Raw genomic sequence first — 18461 nt, forward strand, 5'->3', positions numbered from 1 at the left:
GATGCTAAACCCCTGGCAGGCACTGTTCCAGGAGGACGAGAGGACGTTGCGATTCAGCTGCAGGAGTAAATGGGCAAAGTACAGATCCTCCTCCTTGTGCTCTGAGAGATGCTTACTGTTTGAGGTCAGGTGGAAGAGGGGAGTGACACCAATGGGAAGCTGGTTTAGGTTTGTAAGAGACAAGAAAATTACTAGAGATACCAGAGTGACACAGGGCTGTGAAACTTTGCTCATTAGTCTCACAGGAACTGTTCAAAGCCTCTTTGGTGTCTGGAAAGACTACAACAAACCTTTCTTAAAGTGGCCTTGTTTTGCTTCTCACCTGGCTGTAGCTTAGCAGAGGTGCTCGAGGCAGGCGTAAGCCCGGGAAGCCCATGTCCGTCTCCCTTTCCTGCCTGATCCCCAGATTGCTGCTTTCTCTCTCACTTATTTCCTGCCCTCCTGGGGTTCTCTCACTTCTGGTTCTTGTGTCTCTCCTTTCAGTGCTGTAGCTGACTAGCTGATTATTAAGTGTTTTGGGTTAATATTTCATTGATTCCCAAGCTATCTTTAGTCCTTCAGAAAACTGGGACCTTAACAAGCTTGCCACAGGCCAAAACCAGGGCTGACCACATTTAAAAAGCACAAGCAGCTGGACACCTCCAGCTGTGGTCTTCTCTGACTGCCTGAGCACAGGGTCCCTAGAGAAGTGTCAGACTTACCTCTCTCTGCTCCATGACACAAAATATGTCTTTTGGTTCAAGACTAGTGATAGCCCCAGTCAGAAACACTTGGTCATAGCCCTAGTGACCAGTGGAGAAATTCAGATGCAAATTTTTAGATCTGAACTTGCCATTATTCATGATGATGGAAATCTGGAATAATTCTGCTTATTTTCTTTTTCTGCAGTATTACTACTTTTTCAATACATGTACAAGGAAATACAGGAAGACACTAGGACCTGAGCATTGTATCACCCTACAGCATGCGTAAAACGAGGCAGGTAATTCTATTCAAAGTTTATGGACAATATAAATACAACAGTTAAATACATGTATATCTTTATTAGAGAGTTAAATCATTTTGTGTAGATATAGGGATTCTTCAGACAGCTCTCTTCTTAGTCTATGTTTTCCAGACCCTGAAAAACAAATAACACAATATGCACAATTCTCTCCACCACAGCCAAGTATTCCCCCCCCCCCCCCCCCCCCCCCGCCGCCCCAGCCACGGATCACTCCCTGCAAGCCACACGTAATGCCCCCAGCATTCTTCTGCAAGAATGCATAGCCCAGTGTCCAGTTTCTCAAACTACACTCCTGAAATGCCTAAGCCACATACTAAATAAATAAAGTGCACATCCGCAGGGCAGGTTGCTCTGGGCCAGGTAACCCAGCATGTACAAAGCTCTGCCAGTGCCCACTGCCCACCGCAGAGGCGGCGGGAGCCCTGGGCCGCGGGGGGGAGCGTGGCTCTCCCGCCCCCCCGATACACGCGGGTGCAACCCGTGGCCCCCAGCACCTGCCTTGGACACGTAGTACTTGTTGACGCCCGACAGCCGCCTGTCTCTTTCCATCAGGGTCCACTGGTAGGGGTAGCGGGCGATCCTCTTCTCCTGCGTGCACACACGGGGCGTGGTGCTACGGCACCGGGGAGGAGGTCCGGGGAAAGGCGGGGGGTCCCGGGGCAGGGGGGCGGTCCCAGGGGAGGAGGGGGTCCCGGGGCAGGGGGTATCCTGGGGAAGGGGGGGAGCGTCCCGGGGGGAAGGAGGGGTCCCGGGGCAGGGGAGGGGATCCTGGGGCAAGGCGGATCCCGGGGCAGGGCCCGGCAGGCGGCGGGGCTGCCTCCGGCGGGGCCTGCGCGGCGCTGACCTTGCCGCCGTTGCACCTGCGGTGCATGTAGACGGTGGAGAGGCCGGGGATGCTGAGGCAGATGCCCATGATGGCCATGCCCGGCAGGATCTCGTACCACATCCCGGCGGCGCCGCGCTCCCCGCCGCTGCCCCGGCCCGCGTCCCGGGACACTCCCGCCGTGCCCCGCGCGCCGTCCCGCCGTGCCCCGCGCCGCCCGCCATTGCTACCGAGGCAAACGGGGTTGAGGGAGCGGCGCCGCCGCGTTTGCCTCGGTAGCAATGGGGCCAGCGCGGGGCAGGGCCCCCCCGCGCGGGGGCAGGGCCCGGGGGCGCGGCGAGGCGCGCTGCAGGGCTCCCGGAGCGCGCCGGGGGGAGGGAAGGGAAGGGAAGGGAAGGGAAGGGAAGGGAAGGGGCCCGGCCAGGGGGCTGCCGGGAGCCGTAGTGCGCGGGGCGGCGGCGGGGCGGTGGCCGCGGAGTCGCGCGAGAGGCCGGCGGCCAATGGGCGCGCGGGGGCGCGGCGCGGTGCCCCGCCGCCACCGCGATGAAGGAGGACAAGGAAAACACCAGGCCCAAGGAGCGGCGCGGGCCCGCCGCCGCCCCGGCGCTGGGCGCGCCGCCGCCGGGGCCCGCCGCCGGCCCGGACGGCCGCGGGGGCGAGGCCGACCGCCTGGAGCGGCCCAAGGACAAGAAGGAGACGCTGAGCAAGGTGGGGCGGGCGGCAGCGGGCCTCGCGCGGCGCGGCCGTTGGGCGGCCGTTGGGGCCGTTGGGGCGGGGGGGGGGGTGCGGCCGCTCTGACCGCCCGTGCCGGCCGTGCCGCAGGTGGTGATCCGGCGGCTGCCGCCCAGCCTCACCAAGGAGCAGCTGGAGGAGCACCTGCAGCCGCTGCCCGAGCACGACTACTTCGAGTTCTTCGCCAACGACTCCAGGTAGGGCCGCCGCGCCGGTGAGCCCCCCCGCCGCCCCCCGGCGCGGCTGCCAGCTCCGCCTGCCCGCTGTTCTTCTCTTTCTGCAGTTTGTATCCGCACATGTTTTCGAGAGCCTACATCAACTTTAAAAACCAGGAAGACATAGTCCTTTTCAGGGATCGCTTTGACGGCTATGTTTTTGTTGATCACAAAGGCAAGTGAACGGCGCTTAGTCCTGCGCTTAATCGTTTCTGTGTGCGTGTGTGATGCATTAGCTGGGGTCTAGAGGGGTGGGTATGAACTGCCTAGTGCTTTGCTTCTGGCATCAGCATTTTAAACGAATGTGGTGCTGCTGCATATCAGCACTAGACAGACCTGGTTTCTGCCTTGTGGAAACAAATCTGTGTTAATCTTCAACATTATGTGCGAGATTTCAGGTAAATATAGTTAAGATAATAATGCTGTCAATATAATAGCCGTGGTTGTGCTCCTGAAGTTAATACTAGTATGGTGCCCCATCTCGCCTCAGTATAAAATCTGAAAAGTGAAAGTGGCAGGTGTTTTCCCTGTCCCAACAAAATGAAGCTGAGGTTAATGACTCCTGCCTCCTGCAGCTCCCCCCGTGTTATACGTTCCTAACAATGAGACTCATTTTTTAGTCAAACTTGTACTTACTCCACTTTATAGGTGAGTGAGCCATCTTGATACAGCACATATTTTGGTAGAAGCTTGTTTCTTGCAGTCCAAGTAGTGAAAGTGGCTGCTTTGAAGATGTTAATCTGTAGGAAGTAAATGTTTTGTTTAATTCACTTGTTCAACAGCCAAGTGTTTAGTTATTACTTCTCTGTTCTGTAAACACACATTAGGTATTCAGTACATTTCATGTTTTTCCATTCATATTTCAAAACTGTTTACATTGGTAGTGCTAAAACTTGCTAGTCTCCCACTCATAGTCCTTAGAAATTACATATTTAGTGAAAGTCATAACAGGAGTCTTCTTGTTGGCTTCAATAAGCCAAAAGTTTCACCTCAAACCTTGTTTCAGGTACAGTTGTTCTGGTTTTCTTCCATTCATGTGTTTTTGTGATGCAAAGCTCTGTCCACAAAGGACTTCCTTAGTTAGGAGGGTTGTGTGGCCAGGTTCTAGTAACACCTAGATTCTCTAAAGCTGCTGCTTTATGGTGTAACAGCATACTGCATTTCCATACTTTCCAGCTGCATTAGACTTTCACAGCCAAAACTGCAGTCCTCTTGTCAGAAGATAACTTGAAAGCCTGCCTGTGATGTATGGATGTTGCATTCTATTGCATTTTGCCAAAAACTGCGATTTGCCTCAGCATCTTTAGCTTAAAATATTCTCTTGTGTTTGCCCAATGAATACATAGTCTGTAGGATGAGGATACTACCTGGTACTGTATAACTGACAGTTATGGATGGTCTTAACTCTATTGCTTCCTTCTTGTGCTTGATCTCTGACTCTGATATTTAGATAAAAGAGTGAGAGGGTTTATTCCATGAAATCTGCTGTCTTTAACATGCTTCCTGATGAAACAGCTTTCAAACTATAGAGATGTTGTTTATGCTGTCTGAGTAGCCTTTTCTAGTATTGCATATTTTGTATAAGGCTCATCTTCATGTTTTAGGTGTGTACAATACGTGCTGTTTTATATCTCCTTCATCTATAACTTACTTTTTTCCCCTCTCCTTTTGACAGGTCAGGAATATGCTGCCATTGTAGAGTTTGCACCTTTCCAAAAAGCTGCAAAAAAGAAGAGTAAGAAAAAGGATGCCAAAACAGGGACTATTGAAGATGGTATAACAGCTAGCTAGTTTGTTTGCGTAAGAGTGCATGCATAGAGACTTAACAGGCCATGTCCTAACAATAGTTTGAATGTAATATTTTTGCTGTTGTACTATAGTGTTTCAATAGAATGTCTGCTTAATTATATACGAAGCTTATTAGCAGTGCTTTGTCAGATGCAATATAACCAAACCTGTTAAATATTATTGTCCAAGACAAACATTATGCAGCAGCTCACTTGAGGATTGTGTTGTTTATACATTGCCTTTTCATAAGTTAAAATCTTACGCAGATTTATGCCAAACTTCCAGCAGTGTTCAATATGGATCTTTTTTTCATGTCATAGCGCATCTTTCTGGCTTTTTTTGTAGATCCAGAGTACAAGAAGTTTCTGGAAAGTTACAGTGCAGATGATGAAAAATTAACCTCAACTCCTGAAACTTTGTTGGAGGAAATAGAGGCAAGAAACAAAGAGCTAATAGGTATGGAAATCTGTGTGCTGCAGTTAGGTTTTTCGCAGAGTGCAAAGAGAAATTTATGTAGTATGATTTCAAACTATGACTTTGAACTTTGAGGAGTATGCATTCCTCTGTATGTTATTTGATATTGTTAGATAGACTTTAGACTGATATTACTCAGTGTACTTTATTTTGCCTCCCATGCTCTAAATTCCTCTCTTAGTTTAAATTTTATATGGTATTCCCCTCTCCTTTTCAAACTCAGATGGTTGTTAGCCAGACTAGGCTGTGCAGTGGCTCCATTTCTGTGAGAGCAGTGATACTTAATACAAAATGCTGTGGGCAGCAAAATGTGTGCAGGCGGAAGTTAAGCTGTATCTTGATTAGCTAAAATGGATGAGAATATTCTTTTTAAGCACATTAAAGGTATCCATTTCAAAGAGAGGAAAGCTAAGAAAAGCATAATGCAGACTGAGTATCCCTTTACACATAGACGTACTGGATAACATAACAGTGTCCTAAACAAATTATGGAATCCTAATTGTTATCATCATTTTGAGATGGGATTGGAATATTTGCTTTATTGCCCTATTGCTGAATGTGTGAGGAGATAGTCTGGATAATCTCATAAAGCTCTTTCATTTCACGTAAGGGTTTAGCTATAGATATTACAGTACTGGGTAAGACAAAATGTTAACGTTTGCTTTCATATATCCTTTAGCTAAAAAGACTACTCCCTTACTGAACTTCCTGAAAAATAAACAGGTGAGACTTTTCTCTAGAATATTCTTGTTGCTTATAGGTACAATAATTTGCTCATATAGAACATGGGTATGTATATTGTAGCCTATATATTGACATGTTTCTGCCTTTCTCTCTGAAGAAAGAATGTGGACTCTACTGTTACACAATTTTTTTGTTGTTTATATTATATAACTTTCTCCAAGCTGTCTCAGCATTCATATCATTTCCCTCACCCTTTTCCCTTCAAAACAAAGGTAGCCATGAATGTAGAAAGGAAAATCTGCTGCTCTTTACTATTGGATTTAAGAGAAGCAGAAGATGTTTTGAGTAGCAAAATAGACCTTATATGGTGATGTTACTTAGAGGAATAGAAGAAATGTATCCTCAGGCTATTCATGTGCCTTAGAATGTCTGATTTTTGAGCTTTTGACCTAACTTCCTTGTTAAAATGTGTATTCAGATTTATTAAACTGGTAGAACAGTGGTCCGAGTTGTAGTAATCATGATGCTTTATGTGCATTCTGGTCACATCTAGCACCATGCTAGACATCTGTGGCACTGGCAAGCCAGATTTCGCTTTAATGCTTTCATATTAATGCACTTACAGCAGAGGTCCTTGGAGATGATCCCTATTCTTGATCGTTCTCCTAGAGCATAACCTCGTTTTAACTTCTAGCAATGGGAAAATCACAGAAGAGGCATAGTTAACTAAAATTAAAATGAGATAGGCTGAGATTAGTGGGTTTTTTCCATTCTCATAAACCTCAACTTGTACAGCCTAAAAAAAAAAAATTGCTGAAATGCTGCTGTAGTGTGTTCAGGTTCACAACAATAGATAGAGGCAACAAGACTTTTTTTGTTTTGTTTTTTGTTTTTTAACAATAGTGGTGATTTGGAGATGGGTTATTTTGTGATGAAATATTGCATCACTTTGTAGCAGGGTATCTTGTCAGGCTTAAAGGGATACTTTTTAGTGTGGGAATATAAGATTTCTCTTTGCTTTGGCACACACAGAGGCTGAGAGAAGAAAAAAGAGAGGAGAGGAGGAGGAGAGAATTGGAGAGAAAAAGACAAAGAGAAGAAGAAAGAAGAAAATGGAAAGAGGAGGAGAGAAGGAAGAGAAAAGAAGCGGAAAAACTGAAGAAGGTAGACAGATGTCCAGAAAAAGAAAGGGACAGATCAAAAGAAGAGCCAAAGATTAAGGTCTAGAACAGTTCTTTATTATAAGCTGTTATACTCCCTTTTTCCTGTTATTTGTATATAAGTATTTCAAAATGTGCTGAGTATTGCTTGAAGAATCATATGAGTTTGGTGTTAGTAAATTGCACTTTTTTGTAATATTCAGTATTAGGCATTATAAAGGTTTGCATACTGTAGTGCTTCATAGTATTATGTAAAGCTTTTGTCATATGACTTTTGTACATGCTGTGGAGAACAGAATTATGAATTTACTATGTAATGGAGACTATTTTTAAGCTTTCTAACATGGCCTGTTATAGGAGAAATATCCTAGTCTGCAGTGTGGATTATGCTTACTCATACACTCCAGCTTTTAGAAGTATTACTATTTGCAGTAATTTAATGTTTATTTCTTACTGGACCCTGGTTCCCTTGGTTTGATGCAATTTTGGTGTTGTGCCAGACAATATGTATTAGCGTGAGCTTTTTAGTTGAGATTTCTGTTTTCTTTGTAGCTACTTAAGAAGCCTGAAAAAGATGAAAAAGACTTGGAGAAAAAAGAAAAATCCAAGAAACTGGAAAAAGAGACTCTAAGGGAGGAAAAAAATGCGAGTAGTGCATCTGCCAAACGATCTGATGGGGAGACAAAAGAAGAGAAGGCAAAAAAGTATTCTAGTACTTGCTATAAATATATATATGTATATATAACTTGTGTCCTGAACATGCTGAGGCTCAGGCTGCTCTGCCATGACCATGTTTTGAAATTCCTTTCAAATTCTTTTTCTGATACGGTGCATGGGGAGTGTTGTCTGTGGCAGTGCACATCCTGTGATAACAAGAAGCGGTGTGAATTTTCTGATACGTCTTCACAAATGGATAAATCTTAATGTTTTTGCAGCTCACTGTAGGAGCTTTGCAGGGGAAGCCCAGTTGTAGGTGACCTGCTGCGGGCACTACCCTTGCAATTGGAGAATTATAACCGTGGCATGAGGAAAAGGATACTCCAGTTACTAGTCACTTGTAAAAGGTCAAAGTGGAAAATCTAATTCTCAACAGCTCTGTGATCTACTCAAGGCTCAGTTTTGCCTCGTGACAAACAGAGATGAGGCAGAGAAATTTAGGTGCTTTCCAAAGCCGCAGGAGACTCGGCCAAATCTGTGAGTAGAAGGCTAATACATGCTAGCACCCAGTGTCATCTCTGGTTATCGTGCATGGCTCCGGTTAGGACAGCTTCCTGAAAGCTCCCTAGAACCCAGCAGTCGGTCATCTTCATATTGCAAATTTGCACCAGTATTACGTTGATCTCCCAGCTCTGTTTGATGAATCTTTTGAGCTTAATTTTCAGTTTTGTTTTCATACAGGTCAGAAGATGAGTGTGTAAAGGACTACAGGGACCGAGATAGAGATTTTGAAAGAGACAGAGAATATGAGAGAGCACAGAGGGAGAAACTGAGACGCCAGGAAGAGGAGCGTCGGAGGCAGAAAGAGCGCTTTGAGAAAGAGAAGGTTTTTAGAAGAAAAGAGGAAGAGGTGAAAAAGGAGAGAGACTTGCTCAGAGAAAAGGGAAAGAAAAGTGATCTTACAGACTTTACCAGCAACACAGACAAACCCGAGAAAGTAACCAAAGACGATAAAAAAGAGGATACAATTAAGAGGGATCGTATCAGAAACAAGGTGCTGGTTCTCTTTAATTTAATATGTACCAATTTGTGGCTTTTAGGGTAAACATGCTTTAAGGAAAGGACGATGTGGCTTTTCTCTTAAAACCTCTCCCCTGTTGGTAACTAACTTTACCATTACTACAAAGTTTGTCCCTTTGACTACTGAACTTGCTAAACTGTTTGTTTATGATATCTCTTGTCACTGTATAGGATTTAAGTCAAGATAGTACAGACTAAATTGTAAGCGCTCTGATCCCTTTTTATTTGCTAACTTACACCTAGAGCCTGTACCTGCAAGTTGTCATTAGAGCCTGAGTAGTCTCTTGGTGCATCTCTGCTGATGCTCTACGTGCCTGAAAGCACATCTCTAAGTGGGAGAGTGATTGAGCAGATTCCTCCAAAACAGAGGCAGGACTGCTACGTGCAGAGTGTGTTAGAGGATCTGCCTGTAGAATCTGTAGAATCACGGTGTGCTATCCTGGGTTCAGTTTTAGGCACTTTGCAAATAATCCATTTTTGCAGCATCAGTGTACAAGTTTTCCATGTCGCTTAGAGGACATTATTGGATACAAATGAAACTCGGACATTTTGAAGAAGCTTTGAAGTAGGCCTCTATTCTGAGAGAGGCTGACCTGAGTTAGTGTCTCAGGATAAAAACAAGCCTTTCTATGAATGGTTTTGAATATCTGCGGTACTCTGTGCGGCTTGAACAGGGACATTGCCTTGCAACAGAGACAGCCTTGGTTCAAGCCAGTTAATGTTTCATTGTTGCTATGGTGTGGAATAATTTAACTTAGAACATTTTGAAAAATTTGGATTTGAGCCGTTTTTAACATCACTGATGCCACAGTAACTGTGATAGTGTTGGGGCTATCAAAGAGTCTAAGTACTTTTGATTTATTTCAGGATCGTCCAGCAATGCAGTTGTACCAACCAGGAGCCCGAAGCCGAAGCAGGTTGTGTCAGTATGAAGACAATGCTGCGAAGCCCACAGATCAGGGAGCAGATAAAAAAACAGAGAGTGAGACCAGTAATACGAAGGAAGAGGAGTGATTAGTACGCACGCCTTATGTGTTCTGACTGTCTGTGCAGCCAAAGAGCATGTACTACGCAATCCAGAAGTGCCTTCGAAGCGAAGAAGGAACAAAGGAAGAAAAGGGGGCATTGTGCTGTTGGATGTTTCTGGCTAAAGAACCTCAGTTGTAGATTCAGAATTTGAAATGTGTTCTCATTGTATTTTCAGTTTTTTGAATTTATTTTCCCAGCAACTAACTACAACAGAGAAGAGAATTTTTTGCAAAGCAGAAAGACTTTGTGGCCTTAAGTATGATAATAAATGAGTCATGCAGTCAGGAGGAGATGACACCTGGATCTAAAGCCAGAGCTTTACTTTAAAGAAATCATGAGCCAGTATTTGATGCACTTGAGCAGAGCAAGCTTGAAGTTGCGCCAAGTTAACATAGGTATTGCTGTGTTGTGTGGTGCTCCTGCCTGAGGCAATGATAGTTAAGCTGTATCACTCTAGCACTGAGACAGGTAAGCAGGCTGTGGCCTTGGGTACCAGTGAACTAGGGCATCCTCTGTGGTCGTGCGAAGAGGAGAATTGCAGTAAACGTTGCTGTAAATGATGGTAGGGAGAGACCCATCCTCTTGAGAAGTGGCTCTCTGGGTGAGGTAATTAAGTTGGAGTGTATGAATAAGCTGGCTAATGTTGGATACTTCTTGACAAATTGTCATGTAAAGCCTACCTGCACTGAAATGTTTATTGTGAATCAAACGTAGCTGTATCGAGCATCTGATTCTTTTCCAGTGTTCTCCCTCATTCAGAGCCTGAAATGTCTCCTACCTTCTGCCCTCTCACTACCTGCTTCACCTTCCCTCACGGTCTGGAGTATTGTTTTGCAGCCCAGAGAGAGACTTCACGATAGCAGCTCCTCGCAGCTCGCGAATTTTAGCCATAGCTCTTTTGTACTAAACCCAATAAACTCGCAGAAACTCGGAGCCGCTTTGACTCGCTCAGCGCCGCCGGGGCCGCCGCGCCGCCAGGGGCCGCTGTGGCGCCGCTCCGCGCCCGCCCCCCCGCCGCCCGCGCCCGCCCCTTCCGCCCCTGCCGCCGCCGCCATCGCCGCGCCGCCAGCTCCGCCGCGCCATGGTGAGGCCATCGGCCGCCATCCGCCGCCGCGCCGGCCCCGGGGCCCCGGAGGGGGCTCGCGGGGGGAGGGCTGCTGCGCCGGGAGCGGGGCCGGGAGCGGGGCGGGCGGGGCCGGGAGCGGGGCGGGCGCCGCGGGCGTGACGGCCGCTCTCTCTTGCAGTCGTCCCACAAGACGTTCAAGATCAAGCGCTTCCTCGCCAAGAAGCAGAAGCAGAACCGGCCCATCCCGCAGTGGATCCGCATGAAAACCGGCAACAAGATCAGGTAACGCGGCGGGGGCGGGCGGGCCGCGCTGCTCTCCAGGCCCCGGCGCCGCCGCCGCCGCCTCGTCCTGCCTCGCGGTGCGCGCCCGGGTCTCCCGGCTGGGCACCTCCGCCTAGCGACACGCGCGTGCCCTCACCCCGTGGGGCAGCGAGGCCCGCGGCTCGCGTCCTCCGCGCTCTGGGGCCTTGGGGGCGGCGGGGTTGCGCCCCGCCCCCCCCGGTCCGTGCTCCCGAGGCGGTGGGGAAGGCAGCAGCGACCCGCTGAGCGGGGCAGCACCGAGCTGCCAGGCTCTGCGCCTGTTGCTCCTGCGCCCTTGTCCCTTCCCATGGAGAAGCACCCTGCTGCGTGCCCCGGCTGCATCCACATCTCCCAGGCACTCACCTGCAGAGGAGTTCGAATTTAGCTGAATTGCAGTACTTTGCAATATTTTATGATGGGGCAGAAGCATTAATTTTTGTCTTGTGGCACTTCAGTACTTTGGTCATCAGTTTCATCCCAAACCACGCACAAGCAGGCTGCAATTGCAGTGCTTCATTCTGTGGGAGCACTGCCATTTTCCTGCTGAGAGCAACTCTGTTAACGTCGTCTTTGGTTCTACCTGTATGTTGGTGAAACCATTGTCCTTAACATGTACAAGTATTTCACTTCTGGTTCATGGGTTCCTGGATTAGGGCCTTTTTCATACACAGCTCTTCTTTTTGTATTCTCAGCAAAAATATTATTTAAGCTGTTTGTGCTACTTAGATACTATTATGAGTTATATTCAAGTGACAGCTTCCTTTTATTATCATTGGATGATGCAAGATCACAGGTCTTCCCTCCAAAGGAGGAGTTAGAGTATTCACCTGCTGAGTGGTCATACATCCCTCTGTAGGCGTTTTTACCTCTTCGAGGTTTTGATTTGGTTGCCACAACAAGCCAGTACATTAGTGAATGAAGAAAGTAAGCTGGAGATTTAAAAAAATGAGTATGAAGTTGGTTATTGTTGACAGCTTGCCAGGATAGCATGTAGGAAAGATTGCAGTCTCGCTAATTTACGCTGCTTTTGTCCTAGGTACAACTCTAAAAGGAGACACTGGAGAAGGACCAAGCTGGGCTTGTAAGAGAGACTGTCTGCTGGGAACTCTAATGACACTTGTCTTTCTGCGTCAGATTGGTACACCCCTCACGCTGTCCAGCGGCTCCCACAGTAATTCCTTCTGTCGTGTTGGACTGCAGTGCAGTGTCCGTTTCTTATAAGCTGGCCTCAGATATTGATGTTAAGAGAAAATCTTTTAAGTAATTTTGTATCTGAAACAAGAAGACTGTGTTCTGTTAGTGTTCTTTTGTTCAGGGCTCATATGTATTGACAGTACAGAGGCTTGTTAATAAATATGCACCTGAATGATTTGGTTGAAATAATTTCATACATACATGGTGGGATAGTAACGCACAGAGTAACAACTAACGTTAATGTGAACATATCTCACCTAGCGTGAGAAACTCAGCTCTTTTCAACTAGAGAGTAGACTGTCTTCCTTTTCACTTGCTGTAATTCATTGAGAGCAAAGCTTACCGGATTTTTTTAAAAGAAAACATAACTAATTTTAGAGCAGAGTTTATTAAAAGAAAGTCTTTTATTAGACAAACTGAAATAGTAAAGACACAGTCTTTCAGAGGCACCAGGCATCTCCAGGTTTGAAAAAGAAGGAATAGTCTTCACAGAGCACCATGGCTACAGTTAACTCTTCAGAGCAGTGATTGTCAGCTTTTGGTTAGTTAACCCCAGGGTTAATCTAGGGGTTATTTATGGTAGACTTATGAAAAGTTACTAAGAAAAGTAAGCAGCATTGTCAGAATTTGCTAAAAAGGTGTCTGTATGTCTCTCTGAGTTGGGAGACCAGGTGGAGCCCTGCCTTGCTCAGCTGAGGAGGATGAATCTTGCTGGTGCGGACTGGCCCCTGTGCCTGCCGTGCTGGGCTCTGCTCTCAGGCGGGGCAGGGACAGGGCAGCTCAGGATGTTTGGGATTACGATCCCAGCTGGGGAGCAGATGAGCAGAATAAGGGAATGAAAGAAAATTTCACTTATGAGGTTGGAAAGGAAGACGGGAGGGAAGAGTAGGACAAGGCTAGGTGGATGGGTTTATCCCCTAGAAGATGTAATACTTGGGTGGACCATATAATACATCATCTACATATTCTCCTAGAATACATAATAACCTGCTTCTAAGCTTTTTTGGGAGCTCTTTGTTGGCTAAAGTTGGTCTTGATGCCAGCCACAGATGCAGTTTAATTTAAAACATTTTCAGCAGAAGGGTCAGAACACAGGGTGTTGCTCAAAGGAAGACCTAACAGCTATTTAGAAAAGCGGAGATTAAAAGGATTAAACTGAACTGAGTAGTCAGCGCTCCAGCTCCCCAATGCGGGCGTTCTCTGCTAGGGCCTGTAAAACACGACCTATTTTTACAAGAGGGAACTGAAGAAGGAGGCTATGGCTCAGCATTGAGCCTGGCGCTGCTGCTCCTTTGCCCTTCCCGGTGCAGGTCTGGGATAGGTGCCCTGGTTAGCAGGAAATAAGGTGTGAGGCTGCTCTCGGATGTGGCTGCGGCAAAGCCCATCCTGACACCGAGTGCTGCAACATGCTCTGGGGCCTTCTCCTGGGTTCGGCCTGCAGCGGTGGCTTCCTGAGGAAGCTCAGGCTGCCACACCTACAGAGAAGCTTGTCACGTTGAAGGTAAATAGGTTTATCTCCTTCGCTCCGCAACTTGTAGCGAATGATGCTGGGCAGCAGCACATGCCAAGCATGCATAACAGCATATTAAAAACGTGCCTTGCCCAGGTCCAATGTGATGGTCTTTTCCCTCCTAAGGTACGCTGGATTTCTCTGTGAGCACAGGAAAGCAAGGCTGGGATTTTTACAAGCCTCGGGACACTTTGGGGTATATTTTAGTTTCTTTTCCTGTCTGGTCAAAGAGTCTAGTTTCTGCTTCATTATCAGGGGGAAGCAGTAAGTCACTGCAACAGGAAAGCAGCAAAGAGCATTGCCAGAGATGTTTCAAAATGCTTCAAAGATGTCTCAACAGAGGCTCACTTTTACCCCGATGCTTTTAAAATTGCTTTCTTCTGTTTAAAAGGCCTGCAGCAAAAGCCCCCTCTCTCCCAGATGTTCAACTGGCTTTGATGGCTTTGAATTTGTTTAGTTGCTCTGGAGTTTGTTTAGCTACTGAGTTTTACTGCTGTTTTTACAATTCCTGAAGGATGTGCTCTTCTCTTTGAAGCAAGCGTTTGGGAGATAGGTCACTGGGGAAGGCCTGCTAGTCTCCCATAGCCGCTGCTGGCAGGCAGAGCTGCTCGCAGGGTTCCTCTTTAATTGTGACCATTAGGAGTGGGCTGAGGAGGGAAAAGGTAATTTTTACGGTCTTGAAAGCAGAATGGAATGGTCTTCTAGATAGTATTTGTGGGAAAGCTTTCCTGGGCAATAGCTTAAACTGCTTGTTAGTGTATCGCTATTACTATCACTACTGTGCTATTTTTATCAAATGGTAGCAGCTTCTACCAAGGAGCTGCTTTGACTGAATCTGCATTTCAGGTTGGACATTAAGGGGCAACATGAGGAAAATTTGGTTAAAATCAAGCTTCTGCAGAGCCCTAACCAACACAAACACCGTCGGGTTTGAAATGACGGCTATTGTTCTGGAGGACCTCTCCTTGTCCTTCTCTTCCCTGTGAGATTTGGGGGGATCACAAATCTCTGCAGAACTGTGCTAACATACAAAAACCGAAATATCTACAGAGGCTTTAAGGAAGAGAATTCCAAAGAACTTGCATATGCTGTTTCATTTATTTTGGTAGGGAATAAGTGTTCGATTCTTCCAGATGTCTCTCAAAAGCTTTGTCTGAGGGGCCAGAAACTGGCTGTGCTTTCTTCTTTTGACTGAGAAGCACAGTTACAGCTGACAGTATATTTGAGGAATTTTTGGTTTTAATGCATCTGTTTTTACAAAGCAACTGCCCCTCTATAGGTGTCAAAATAAACCATGCAAGACAGAGAAGTGGGTCCCTGCAAGTGGTGCGGTGTTTTGGGCGAACAGAAAAAACAGCAGGAGAAAGTGCATTGCGATTTGAAGAAGATCCTTTTCTTTTTTTCTGCAGTGAGGAGCCCTTGCAGGTTAGGCAAGGCAAAGGTTTGGCTTTAACAGATGTGTTGTAGTATCACCGAGAGCAAACAGAGCTCGGGCCTTCCTCTTTTTGAAGGCTGTGAGTAATATGCCTCGGAGCAGAAGGGAGCTCCAAACATACAACTAAAAGGGAAAAAGCTGCCTTTAGGGGGGTTTGGTTATCTGTCAAGGAGACACAAATATTAGAAATCATTTAGTTGGGTTTAACCGTTGCATTTGCTGGTTACATTTTAATTTTTAATTGAATCCAAGTGCAGGTTTCCTGGTGGCGTGTGACTAGGCTGCAGCAGTAGCTGCCAAGGAAACAGCTCCTTCAAGGGCACTCGCAGTCGTTCCACTGTTTACTCTGCGACTTACTCAGAGGCGGACGTAGGAGTGATCCCATGCCCTCGCCCCGGCAGCACGCTGCTGTGAAAGCATGCCGACAGATGACTAAGGTCAAAAAGTGCTTAACCAGAAACGCACCCGCTGATCCTGTCAACAACGCGTCGGTTACCGAAACAGCTCGTGCCGGTTTTGTAGAGCTCGCGAGGAGCCTGGCTGCAGCCCCTAGCGCGGACGTGACCGGGGCAGCGATGGAAGGCGCTGCGTGGCCGTATTCTTTTACCTATCAGAGCTAAAGTGTGACAAAACCTGTGTAGATCAGGCATTAAATCCATTCCCCATGCGTTTTGTGTGTCTCAGCTGCTGACTTCAGTGGTTAAAGAGATGTCCAGACCTGGAGTCATCTCCGCGCAGCACCCGCTGCCGACCGCGTCATTCCAGGCCGTCAGGAGTGTTTCTGAGCACGGCCTGATACGGGGGGCTTTGCGCGGGACCTGGGAACCGCGGCCTCGGATCCCCTCGGGAGTTAAGGGGGGGTCCCTGCACCCGTGCGCAGGGTGTTGTTCCCCCCCCCCCGGGCCGCCAGGCGCACCGGGCTCGCTGCCCCGCTCCCCAGGCAGGGTTCGGCGCCGCTCTGCCCGGGAGCGCCCGGAGGAACCGAAACTCCCCGCCTGCTGGGTTAGGATCACTTCCCGAATCAGACTGTCTCTTTAGGGGGTAAAAATGGCCTCGTGCTTTTCAAAAAGAGGAAGAGGCAGCTGTTTTTCTGAGGACGCTCTGAAGCAGCCCCGGCCCCGGCGCACAGGCTGCACAAGCAGCAGGTGAGCGGTGGCTCTGCCCTGCCCTGCCGCTGCCAGCGTGCTCGGGGACACATCGCTGGACTGTTGCTCAAGAGTTTCATTTCGGAGCGTGACCTTGGCAGTGGCAGAGGAATCTCCCGGGCCTCATACCTTTTCCACGTTTTCAGGCAATGAATCAGCTTTGCGGAGCAGCCTCTGGATTCAGTCCCTGTGCAGGAGCCTGCACATGGCCCCGGCCCCCTCACTGCCTGCCCCGGCCCCAAGCGCCCCGCAGGGCCGAGCCACTCCGGGGCCCCACCGTGTCTCCGTCCAGGTGCCCGAGGCGGCATCCTGCCTGACCTCGCGGCCCTGCCGGCAGCCAGCGCGGTGCCAGGGGCCTCATCTCACAGACAGGAGAGTCGAGTCACAGCAGCTCTGTGTGACCTACCTGAGGCCACGCGGAAAGTCCCCCAGCGGGCCAGGAGCGGTGGACAAACCTCAGCCCCCGCCCAGCACGGGGCACCGTCGCCCCTCCTCACCTGGCCGCGGGCTTGTGTCCGGCTGGGAAGCGGATCCGCTCGGCGGGACCGGTGCGTGACGGAGAGGGCTCTAGCCGCTGCGGCGGGGTGGTCGCCGGCAGGTGGGTTGGGGGCTTGTCCCAGCTCGAGCACCAGCCCCCGCCGAGCTCCCGGTGCGGCCAGCGGCTGCCCAGCACGGGGTTTGCAGGCAACGCGGGCTGGGGACGCTTCAGCGCTCTTGGAAGAAGGCGAATGCCTGCCTGACAAAGTCCCGGAGGGTCGACAGGCCCCGGGGCTGCCGCTTTTTCCCCTCGGCCCCGGAGTCCACGCAGTCGCCGGCGCCCGCCCGGGCCTCCCGGGATGACTTACAGTTGTTGTTGGAGTTGCGGGCGCCCAGCTGCACCAAGTCCTCCTCCAAGGCCCCCGCCAGCTCCTTCAGCTCCTGGGAGGCGTCCGCCCGCAGGTACTGCCAGGCCTTGTGCCCGCTGTGGTCCCTGCGGCTCGTGTCGGCCCCGTAAGCCCCGACGAGCACCTTGATGAACATCTCGTGCCCCTGCGCAGCGGCCAGGTGCAGCGGCGTGAGCCCACCGCTGGCCGCGGGGACGTTCACGTCGACCGGGTAGCCCTTCTTCTGCGCGTGCGAGACGACCCTGATGAGGCTCTCGTGGTGGCCGTGCTTGGCGAGCCAGTGGAGAGCGGTGAAGCCCGTCACGAAGTCCTTGCGGGCCAGCAGGCTGGGGTCCAGGTCCAGCAGCCGCAGGATGCTCTCGGCGTCGCCCTGGGCCGCCGTCAGCAGCCACTCGTGCTCCAGGGGGTCCAGGGCGAGCGACAGCACCTCGGGGCTCCGCTGGGGCTGCGGCTCCGGCTCAGACTGCGGCCCCGCGAGGAGGCCGCCGCCGTCGCAGAGCTTCTGGGCGGCTGCGAACCACATGGCGCCGCCGGGGCCGTTGCTCTGCAGCAGGATCTCCTTCAGCTCCTTCCTCCGGGCGCTGCCGGGGCCGATGGAGAGCCTGCCCGAGGCGCCGGCCAGGCTCCCCGCGCCGCGGCTGCCGCGGCTGCCGCTCCGTCCGGGCTCCGTCGGCCGCCGGGGCGCGGGGCTGGGCGCGGGGCTGGGCGCGGGGCTGCCGGTGCGCGGCCGGGCGCCGGCCGGGGCGGCGAGCGCCGCGGCGATGCCGGCTGCCGCCTCCCGCGGGGCGCCGTGGCCCCCGCGCCGGGCCATGCCGCCGCTCGCGGGCACCGCCGCGGGACCCGGCGCCGCAGTTTCCTGGTTCGGCGGAGCGGAGCCGGCGCTGGGCGGCTCCGCCGGCGGGGGGGCAGCGCCGAGGCGGCGCAGCCCGGGACGCCCGGGAGGCTCCGCGCGGCCGCCTGCCCCCCCGCCCCGCTCCGTCCCCGCCGCCGCCAGCGGCTCCGCCGGGCCGCGCCGCGCCGCCGCCTCCCCGAGCCGCCCCGGCAGCAGGGAGCGCCCGGGGCCGGAGGGGGGCTCGTCCCCCGTCCGCTCCCCCGGGTCGCCGCGGCGGCACAGCGGGGCGCCCGCCTCTGCCCCTCGGGGCTCGCCGGGGCGTCGAGGACCAGCGGGCCCCGGGGGAGCCGCGCGGAGGCTGCGCCCCGATTCCCTCAGGAGCCGGGACAACCCCCCGCGCCCCGGTTACGCGTTCACGGCCGCAGCGCGGCCCGGGGGGCGCCGGCG

The 18461-nt window shown here is 50.7% G+C and overlaps 2 protein-coding genes and 1 non-coding gene across 4 annotated transcripts; 2 read left to right on the top strand and 1 right to left on the bottom strand.

Moving 5' to 3' along the window:
- Nucleotides 1-2308: 2308 nt before the first annotated feature.
- UPF3B (UPF3B regulator of nonsense mediated mRNA decay) lies at nt 2309-10581 on the top strand. Of its 2 annotated transcripts, none has more exons than XM_064518198.1 (10): nt 2309-2537; nt 2652-2758; nt 2845-2951; nt 4452-4550; nt 4910-5020; nt 5718-5761; nt 6755-6886; nt 7435-7586; nt 8281-8593; nt 9487-10581. In XM_064518198.1, exons 1-10 carry the CDS (start codon nt 2373-2375, stop codon nt 9631-9633), a joined length of 1377 nt encoding a protein of 458 aa, XP_064374268.1. In that variant the 5' UTR covers nt 2309-2372; the 3' UTR covers nt 9634-10581. The 2 variants fall into 2 exon arrangements, with proteins under 2 accessions (XP_064374268.1, XP_064374269.1); XM_064518199.1 differs by having other exon boundaries at nt 2315-2537; nt 6755-6943.
- Nucleotides 10582-11503: 922 nt separating this feature from the next.
- LOC112997238 (small nucleolar RNA SNORA69) lies at nt 11504-11634 on the top strand. The gene has a single exon (XR_003262651.1). It is a non-coding gene; the product is annotated as a small nucleolar RNA SNORA69 (small nucleolar RNA).
- A 949-nt stretch (nt 11635-12583) lies between these two features.
- Nucleotides 12584-18177, bottom strand: SOWAHD (sosondowah ankyrin repeat domain family member D). Its single transcript, XM_026123112.2, has one exon. The coding sequence runs from the start codon at nt 17991-17993 to the stop codon at nt 17004-17006; it is 990 nt and encodes a 329-aa protein (XP_025978897.2). The 5' UTR covers nt 17994-18177; the 3' UTR covers nt 12584-17003.
- Nucleotides 18178-18461: the final 284 nt, after the last annotated feature.

The sequence above is a fragment of the Dromaius novaehollandiae genome, chromosome 11 (genome assembly GCF_036370855.1).
Source record: "Dromaius novaehollandiae isolate bDroNov1 chromosome 11, bDroNov1.hap1, whole genome shotgun sequence".
Lineage (NCBI taxonomy): Eukaryota > Metazoa > Chordata > Aves > Casuariiformes > Dromaiidae > Dromaius > Dromaius novaehollandiae.